Source organism: Embiotoca jacksoni, unplaced genomic scaffold (genome assembly GCF_022577435.1).
Source record: "Embiotoca jacksoni isolate LCO1_2020_lvr unplaced genomic scaffold, fEmbJac1.0.p SCAF_78, whole genome shotgun sequence".
Lineage (NCBI taxonomy): Eukaryota > Metazoa > Chordata > Actinopteri > Embiotocidae > Embiotoca > Embiotoca jacksoni.
The window spans coordinates 640001-650000 of NW_027185434.1; the positions used below are offsets into that span (position 1 = coordinate 640001).

General features: G+C 47.1%; 2 protein-coding genes across 2 annotated transcripts in view; one reads left to right on the forward strand and one right to left on the reverse strand.

The window, feature by feature from the left end:
- Positions 1-94: 94 nt before the first annotated feature.
- On the forward strand, positions 95-5923 carry sox19b (SRY-box transcription factor 19b). Its single transcript, XM_069177842.1, has 2 exons — positions 95-1044; positions 4204-5923. Exons 1-2 carry the CDS (start codon positions 386-388, stop codon positions 4463-4465), a joined length of 921 nt encoding a protein of 306 aa, XP_069033943.1. The 5' UTR covers positions 95-385; the 3' UTR covers positions 4466-5923.
- A 3514-nt stretch (positions 5924-9437) lies between these two features.
- The window catches only part of mpdu1b (mannose-P-dolichol utilization defect 1b), a 2879-nt gene continuing 2316 nt past the window's right edge, over positions 9438-10000 (reverse strand). The window contains exon 2 of the mRNA XM_069177843.1: positions 9438-10000. This exon is cut by the window's right edge and continues 1967 nt beyond it. The gene's annotated coding sequence lies outside the window, so the exon portion shown is untranslated.

Consider the following 10000-nt stretch of genomic DNA (forward strand, 5'->3'; position numbering starts at 1 on the left):
CGGAGCCTTTTCATTTGCAAATGCACGCGCACAGGCCGAGGCTCGGCGCCCTCCCATTGGTCGGTGACGGGTTGAAGGGAAGTAGGGGAAGTTTGGGGGAGAGATGAGTTCAGTGTTCAGCTGGCCGCCGGACAACAAGTGGTTTCATCTGGAGAAGAAGAAGAGAAAGATCTTCCATCCCAGTGATGAGTGACACCGCGCACCTCTAACCCACGAACCGACCTGTCTGTCCGTCTCCGGCGCGTCGTGACTCATTACTTCATCTGGATCCTCGGCGGTCCGGTTCAACCTGTAGGAACACCCGCCACAGTCGCCAGGTGGACGGCGACAAAGGCTGCTTTCAAGTGTTCAGTGACTCACCTCACCTTTCCTCTACCTGAGCAACATGTACAGCATGATGGAGCACGAGCTGAAGCCGACCGGCCAGCCCCCGTCTCACCAGACCTCCCAGGGCATGTCCCCGGTCACCGGCAACATGACCGGGGGTCTGGGCGGCAACGGGAACTCTCACCCGGGCTCCAAAACGGTGTGCGCTCCGGGAACCGACCCCATGGATAAAGTGAAGCGGCCCATGAACGCCTTCATGGTCTGGTCCCGGGGACAGAGGCGCAAGATGGCCCAGGAGAACCCCAAGATGCACAACTCCGAGATCAGCAAGCGGCTGGGAGCCGAGTGGAAGCTGCTGACCGACGCCGAGAAGAGGCCGTTCATCGACGAGGCCAAGCGGCTGCGGGCGGTCCACATGAAGGAGTACCCCGACTACAAGTACAAGCCCCGCCGCAAGACCAAGCCGCTGCTGAAGAAGGACACCCAGGTGGGCAAGTATCCGCTGTCAGCCGGCAACCTGCTGGCGGCGGCGGCGCAGGGCCAAGGAGGGAGTCCCCGGATGGAGAGCTACGGCTGGGGCCCCACCGGAGGGTACGCCGGCATGCAGGGCGAGGCGCTGGGCTACACCCAGCAGCTCCACCGGTACGACCTGTCGGCGCTGCAGTACCCGCCGATGACGGCAGCACAGACGTACATGAACGGAGCCAACTCGTACAGGTGAGCCGGGAGAGTTGGAGAAAGACCGTTTCTGCTTCTATTTCAAATGGAAAACCTTTCGCCCTCCTTAAAAAAACAACCGTTTTATTTGAGCCTTCATAAGATTGAATTTGACCCCAAAAACAAAAATATTTTTGAATGTTTTTTAAAATGAGTTCAGGCCCCTCCATTAAACATGATGTAATGTGGGACAAACCTCTCCAACTGCTTGGACACAATGCGGAAATATATTTTTAAAGAAATTTGACTAATTTTCTGAACAAAAGTCCAACTGCTCATCACGTGACCTGGTGGTTTTCCAGAAAAAAAAAAAAAAAAAAAAGTGGTTACAAAACACTCGGCAGCTCCTATTCAAACAAACACGCACAGAAATCACATTATAAACTAAAAAGGATGTACATGATGCATTTTAGGATTTCTTAATTTCCTTTTTTTTTCATTTTCATTCGTTTGCACACATAAATGCAGCTGGTCTTTACTTTCCAGCTTGTTGTTCAAAGATCACATCGTGTTTGTCCTCCACACCTAAAACATTTGTTTCTTTGTGATAAATCACTTTACATACAAACAGAATTAAAGTGAAGTAAAATAAGAGATGAGAAATGCTCTGAATTACTGGTCTGCACCTCCCAACACAGAGTTGTCTCATAGAAGTGACTTTATTCAGGTGGAGCCGTTGAGCTGCAGTGGGCTGAGGAGTACAGGGAACAACAGGGTTCAGTCTGCTGCCTACTTGTTATGCGTGTGATGCTCTGGGCCGGTCCTGCCTGGAATGTTGATCAGGATGACTTGATGGCAGGCAGGGCTGCTCTGTGTGTGGTCTCCTACCCACAATCCCCTGGTCCTCCTCAGCCATTGTCCCCGCTCACACAGGACTAGCTGCCTCCTGCCACAGGTCTCATGTCCCTGAAACTACAAACACTTTGATAATTATTGCGGTACGATGTTGAAATATATTCCAACATCTGATTTCTGCAGTCTAAACTTTTCAGGCTTTTAAAAAATAAAAAATGATCCTCCAGCAGGTGAATCCTTTGAAGCTTCACTGACTTCCTGTCCTGTGCCACTAAAATCTCACGAACCAGACAATATTTAGAAAAAAGTTTGAGACAGAACCTGACTGAGCAAGACCGCCTGTCAACTCAACTTTATGGTTTTCAAATAGCATTTTTAATATTTTCAATTTATTTACATTTTCTCCCACAAAACCAGACGTTTCCTCTCCGGTGACACTTCAGCGCCTCCATGACATGTGAGCGTGCTGCTGTCGCTCTTATTAGCATCGTTAATAGGAATCGTTAAAATCTAAAGTCCCGGTCCAACTTTGAGTTGCAGTAATTTTTTTAAACTGAACTCTCATTTTAAAAGATAAATTTCCGCTCCGCTGTCCACCACATTAAAGCTCCAGATGATGACAGCAGTGATGCAGAGGAACATGTTGTGATTTACCCGTGTTGTGGGAAAGCTGTGAGGTTCCCTGTGTTGATGTGGAGGCTGAACCTGCAGCAGTTAATCTCCTGATCCTGGATCTGCCTCAACATGCAGCTGCTGCTGCTGATTAATGTGCCACAGTTTGACTCACTGACTGAGTCGTGTTATTCCACCAGAGCAGGAAGTAGCCAGGTGTGTCACCTGAGTGAAAGTAGAACCACAACTAATAGAACAGCCCTGTCATTAATATTTTACCTGCTTATATGAATATGTGGGATGTACTGATCTCAAGACCCAAATAGTATTTTTTGCTCATTTACAGATGAAAGCTGTATTAACTGTTTGTCCATGTTTGAAAAGGTCTTTTCATAAATTGAACATTGACGGCAAGATTCAAATGTTGTGTATTTAAATACAGTTAAATATAGTGTTTAATGATGCAGCTATAGAGTTGAATAGTTTTAATACCGTGAGGAAGTTTGGTCTATTCAACAACTTCACCGCTTCTTTGGTCTGAAATATATTTAAAGTGTCTTTTTGTTTTTGCCGTCATGAACACTGGACCTACATTTACACGTTAAAGTGGATCAGACCTGAAGAAGATGAGAGTTTTCTGTTTTTCTGAGAAGTAGAACATAAACATGGTTTTACGTTTAAGACTCGGTCTAAACTTGGGTGTATGAAACACTTTATTTTGAAATGAGAGCTTTTAATTTGAAATTAAGACAGGAAGTTTCCACATTCAGCTGACCAGTGGTGAACTGATCAATGTCAGTGAAGGAGAAACAGTTCTTTGAAGGAAGCTGGATCTACTGAGGGAGGATTTTTTTTTTAGGGGGCGGGGCTTATTAGGACTGAGAAATAATCAGGAATGAAGGTAGGATCTGGACCAGCTTCAAACTCACTGCTGCTCACTCACCCGTTCACTTACTAGTTGGAGGAGGGAGGCGGAGCCAGCTTTATATGGTGCGTTTACAACCAGCGAGGAAACCGAACACAATTTGGTCACAATAACAGAATGTTCTGGAGCACGACCCGGTTCGGTTCGGCTCCTGTTGGAGAGAATCCGAGACAGACGAGAGGGTTTAGACACTTCCTGTTGCAAAAAATTAATGTGAAGCAACGAGAACATTCAACCTGAGATTGTTAATATCTCTTTTCTCTATTTATTACATTACATTACATTTAGCTGACGCTTTTATCCAAAGCGACTTACAACACACCGATGGTTCACCATCGGGAGCAATTTTTTTTTTTAGGGTTCAGTGTCTTGCTCAAGGACACTTAGGCGTGTGGACAGGAGGAGCTGGGATCGGACCACCAACCTTCTGATTAGTGTTCAACCCACTCTACCGTCTGAGCCACAGCCTCCGTTTATGCCATAAACAATCCTGATATTTGATTTATATTCAGGCCGATCTGTTTTTTTCTTTATTGGATAAAGACGGTTGTTTAAAACATTTGGCTTCACAGATTCATCACACATTCTCTTCTATATGCTAAGCTAGGCTAGGCTAGGCTAGGCTAACGGTTTACAGAAACCCTGCTGCACATCCATTTTATTTTAATAACCTGTAGACACAAAACAGACATGTTGCCTGAAGCCTCCAGCAGCGTGTCCTCATATTAAAGTTGTCTTTATTAAACCATGTGAATGATGCTGTAACTGGTCCTGGTCCCCCCCTCGTCCCCCTCCGCCCCCCCGTCCCGCCTCTCTCCACTCCACAGCCCCATGTCCTACAGCAGCAGCCCGCAGCAGCCCAGCCCCGTCACCATGTCCATGGTCAAAGCAGAACCGATATCCCACTCGCCTCCGACGGGGACGCCCAGCCACCACCGGGGGGCTCTGCAGGGGGACCTCAGAGACATGATCAGCATGTACATACCCGGACCGGGAGGGGACGCCGGCGACCCCTCCACCGCACAGAGGGGTTACACCAGTGTCCAGCAGCACTACCTCACCGGGACCGTCCCACTCACACACATCTAGGACTGGAGGGGGACTCGCGGGGACGAGGACGAGGGGGACAGAGGAAGAGAAGCAGCAGCAGTGGTCCTGATGAACGGCTGGCTGGACGGGATGGAAGCAGGTGTGGAGGACTTTAGATCGGCAACGCAAGACGGACACGAGACGTGAAGGAGAAGCAGCTGTCCTCTGTTCTCTGGTCTGGTTCAGGTGTTTCAGACACACACACACCTGAAGCTCTCTGTTTCTACCTCGTTGGTCGTACACACACACACACACACACACACACACACACACACACACACACACATCCAGCCGCTGAGACTCCTCCCCCTCCATCACACTCTTCATCCTCCAGACAGATTAGGAAATGTTTTTGTGTTTTTATATTTTTAGAACTTATCCATAACGAGTCAAGAGTTCTTCACACCGGCCCGAACACTCTGGACAGTCATGCTCAGTCTGAGCCTGAAGCCCGGCCCGGCCCGGCCCGGCCCGGGTCTGCGGTGCCGTCCTGACGTGTCAGCAGATGAACTCTTTGTGCCTTGGCTTTAGTTCTCTTGTATTTTTAGGTTTTATTTGAAGTCCTGTTGAATGACGTGGGAAACACCTGTTGGACAATCAGCACCGCATCCACAGGAACCACAGAACACGCTGGAACCAGCCCGGTTCTGTCCACGATCACTGCTCTCCGTCTCCGGTACGGAGACGTTGGACACGTTGTACGACTTTTCTTTGCTATGATTAGTTTTAGATTTGATGTGTTCCTGTACATGTTCGGCTGCTGATTCTCCTCGAGGACGCAGCAACCCTTCTTTGGTTTTTTTTAGGTTTTTCATTAAGTGAATGAAATTTTAATATGAAATGTCACATTTCAGTTGTTTTATTCCAAATATAGCAGATTGCGACTTCGCTGGAGTGATGAAGAGCTGCTCTTCTTCATGACTGTTTGTGTTTTTAAAGAGAATGTATCAGATTAAACCTCAGCACATCTTCCATCTCGTCTCTAAACTTTGTCCAGTAACCTAACGTGTAGGTAATGATAGACGTTTAAAGTAAAGGAGTGTTTCTAATCCTGCTTCTCTCCGACTCTCCTGTCTGATCTCATCAAGAACACTTGATTATGTCCAAGCTGCCGCGGTGAGGACGGATCAGACGGCGTGCAGGGGAAGCGTTCACTACTAACTCCTCGTGCTCTGGAAACGGATGCCTGACTTGTTGTTGAGAAGGGAGAGCTGTTCTTTTATAAAGTCATGTGTGAATGTTTACATTGCTACCCAAGTATTTGAACATGTAACTTTTATACTGACATATTTTTAGAGTGAATTGTGGTGTATGTAAATGCTGCCATGTAGTTACTGTTCCTGTAAATACTGTATATATTTTTAGGCTCTTACAATAAGAGTCTGATTTCTTTTTGATTAAAAAAAATGTTTGTTATGGCATTCATGACAATATTAATAAAAAGTACAAATCCTTTTCCATTGAAGTCACATGTTGGTGTTCTGTCAGTTAAAGGTGAGATTATATAAAGTCGGGTCACAGAATGAATCTACAATCAGCCTCTGACACCAATTAAACCTTCACACAGCTCAGCGTTTACAACCATAATTAATAACTAAATAATGTATATAATAAGCTGCTGATCAAGGACGAACACCAGAGGATTTATAAAAATACAAAATATAGTTTCTATCTTCTACATTGTAAAATCACAATGTAGTTTTACATTAAAAAAACGGTATTTGTCTGACACCCCAGATTATTATTATATTCATGTCCATGTGATATTAAAATCATTTACAAAACTTAACAGATGTTTAATCGTCACATTTTATTGGTGATGATCAGGTGATAAAAATAATACAGTTTTCAGTTCTCTGCTAACAAATGACCGGACCGACTGGACCCGACCGGACCGACCGACTGGACCAGACCGGACCGACCGACTGGACCAGACCGGACGGCAGAACCGAACTGAGAAGTTTATTAAAGCCGTCTAACTGCTGAATCATCTCATCAAACTGAAACACACGTTTATAATAACAATTCATTATTCATAAATCTTTCCCTTCTCAGTGATGACATCCCATAACTTCATCCATCCATAACTCCATCATGCATAACTCCATCATTCATAACTCCATCCATAACTCCATCATTCATAACTCCATCCATAACTCCATCAATAACTCCATCCATCCCATAACTCCATCCATTCCATAACTCCATCCATCCATAACTCCATCAATAACTCCATCCATCCATAACTCCATCCATCCCTTAACTCCATCCATAGCTCCATCCATCCCATAACTCCATCCATAACTCCATCCATCCATAACTCCATCCATAATGCCATCCATCCATAACTCCATCCATCCCTTAACTCCATCCATAGCTCCATCCATCCCATAACTCCATCCATCCATAACTCCATCCATAATGCCATCCATCCATAACTCCATCCATAACTCTATCCATAACGCCATCCATCCATAACTCCATCCATAACTCCATCCATAACTCCATCCATCCATAACTCCATCCATAACTCCATCCATCCATAACTCCATCCATAATGCCATCCATCCATAACTCCATCCATAACTCCATCCATAACGCCATCCATCCATAACTCCATCCATAACTCCATCCATAACTCCATCCATCCATAACTCCATCCATAATGCCATCCATCCATAACTCCATCCATAACTCCATCCATAACGCCATCCATCCATAACTCCATCCATAACTCCATCCATAACGCCATCCATCCATAACTCCATCCATAACTCCATCCATAACTCCATCCATCCATAACTCCATCCATAACTCCATCCATAACTCCATCCATCCATAACTCCATCCATAACTCCATCCATCCATAACTCCATCAACAACTCCATCCATAACTCCATCAACAACTCCATCCATCCATAACTCCATCCATCCCATAACTCCATCCATCCATCCCAGTCATTAGGAGGAATAACTTCATGTCAGCAGACACAATCCACCTTTTTACACTTTCACAGTTCTGCCCGACCAGCCGGACCACCACAGGTTCCGACCAGCCGGACCACCACAGGTTCCGACCAGCCGGACCACCACAGGTTCCGACCAGCCGGACCACCACAGGGCCCAGCACGGTGGACTGCAGCGGGAGGACACGCAGCCGGGCCAGGCGGGGATGTGAGGGGTGGGGTTGGGGGGAAAGGGAAGGGGGGTCTTTAGTGCCTGGATGATTTAAAGCTCGATTATTTACTTTCTTATCTTTACCCTCTTTTAAATTCACTTTCCCCCCCCCTCCTCTCCTCCTCCTCCCCCACGTCTCCTCAGAAAAAGCGGGTGGATGGCCCGTTCGTAATTGGCCGTTTCTGAGGCGCATTGTCCGCGGCTTTTCAGGCCGCAGGTGCATATAGTAAAGCCGGAGTCTCCGCTCCTCCCCTGGGCGTCTTTGTTCCCTCTCCCTGCTTTCCTCACTCCCCCACCGAGCAGAAAATTAGGGCTGCTTTTTGGGGCTTCGTCCTCAGGCTTAACCCTTTCACCGACCGTCGCCTTTCTCATGGAAATAGCGGAGAGCCCCGCACCGGCTAATCGGTCAGAGAGGGGAGGGGAGAGGGGGAGGAGGAGGGGGTGGGGGGGAGCGGAGAAAAGATGAGGGCACCAGGATCAACAGGAGGAGGAGGGGGAGGAGCGGGGGCAGAGCAGATGCAAAGGACTTACAGCTTCTCCAACTTCTGCAGCAGCACAGTGATCCTCTTATTTTAGGAGGACAATGATTATAATTATCATCTATAGTATGAATTATAAAGCAAGTCTGTGGTGCAGCGCTCAGCTGCGAAGAGATTTAATTTTATAAAATGTCAAATCATACTTTAAACCGTCTCAGCTGGGGTGTGTGAACGTCCTGAGTCCTGGTGAGGACACGTGGGATGTCCTGAAGACACTTTGGTGCTCCTCATGTCTGTCTGACTCCAGGCGATCACACTTTATATATATATATAAATATATATATATATATAAACCAAGCATGAGAACAAGTCACTAAATGTACACAACATCTTCAGCACACCTGGACAGAAGTCTTCATCAGGACACGTGTGTGAAATATGAACATTGGTAACCAGCGGAAGTTGGAGCGTATACGTGGGTTGTTTTGGCTGCGCTCCATGGGAGGAGGAGGGGGAGAGGGGCAGGGAGAGGGGTGGGTGGAGAAGGGGGTGGAGGGAGTGTCAATGGAAGGATTTTCTGGTCCAGTACATCCCATCACCTAGCAACGAGCAGTGAGGCTTCAACAAGTGGTTGCCATGGATGCGCTGAGAGTGACTTAAAAGTCCCCACAAAGAGCTGCGGCCGCTCTGCGTGTCTGAGAGCAGTGTGGGAGAATCAGGTTTAAAGAGCGACTCACACGAGCTGGTCAGAACCCTCCAACAGCAGAAGGCTCCTCGTCCCTCGGGACGGGACGGGACGGGACGGGTCGGGTCGGGTCGGGTCGCTCTTCAGGGGACATTCCTACATGGAGAACGAACCCAAATGATTTCAACACCAAAAGACAGGACGGACTCCAGCTGCAGTCCTGCAAACACCGGTTGGACCCTGATGTACCATCACTGGATCATCATCAACACACACATACCCCCCCCCCCCCCCCACACACACACACACACACCTCTGCAGAAAGCTTCTGATCTCACGGCCCCTCTGTGTCACCATGGCGACCGTGGACTCGTTCACTCACTCTTCTTTTTACCATAAAGTATGAAAACAAATCCATGAGAGCTGATCTCAGCTGAGTCACTGAGCTCTTCCTCCTCTTCCCTCATCATCATCATCATCACTGCAGAGCTGCTGAATATTAAACATCATGAGAATTATTACCAGAGGAAGGCCGGTTCTCCACAATAACCTCAACAGAACCTCACTGAGCTGAACCGGGTTTAAAACATCTCTTCTAATACGACTGACAGTCATGAAACAAACACTCTGGTTTCCATATTCCAGCAACACATTTTTATTTTAGTCCGATCTGACGAGCTTCATTCCAACAACACCTCGTTACACCGGAACTCCCGGTGAACCGGATCTGAACCGGATCTGAACCGGCCTCACGGCGGCTCCGACATCACAGCATTTCATTTGAAAGGAAGCGAACAGTAGGTGGATTTTATTGGAGTCATAAAGAATGAAAGATGTGATTCATCAGAAGAAGATAACGAGGAGGAGAAGGTCGACAGCGTTCCTGTGATACCTGATGCTGCTTCACAACGTGAGCCTGCAGCTGCCGAGCACGGAGACGCTTTTAATTGTGAAGCAGCTGCAGCTTCCTGCACGAGGAGGCCAAGTAGAAGAAAGTGCAGTGAGTGTAAACCCGGATTATAAAGTACGGTCCCATTGTTTGGTCCAGATGAATGAATGAGGAACAAACACAACTCAGAAAGTGTAAGAATCTGCTCCTCCAACATTTCGCTGTAAAACATTGAAAAGATGAGCAGTCTGTAGTTTAGTCACATGACACAGTTCCTGATTATCTGCTGTGATCTCTGAGTTCGT

Bases quoted from the DNA above. Each gene is read 5' to 3' on its own strand.
- sox19b (XM_069177842.1), top strand. From the start codon at position 386: ATGTACAGCATGATGGAGCACGAGCTGAAGCCGACCGGCCAGCCCCCG. The intron at 1,045-4,203 runs GTGAGCCGGGAG...TCCACTCCACAG, and splicing joins AACGGAGCCAACTCGTACAG to CCCCATGTCCTACAGCAGCA.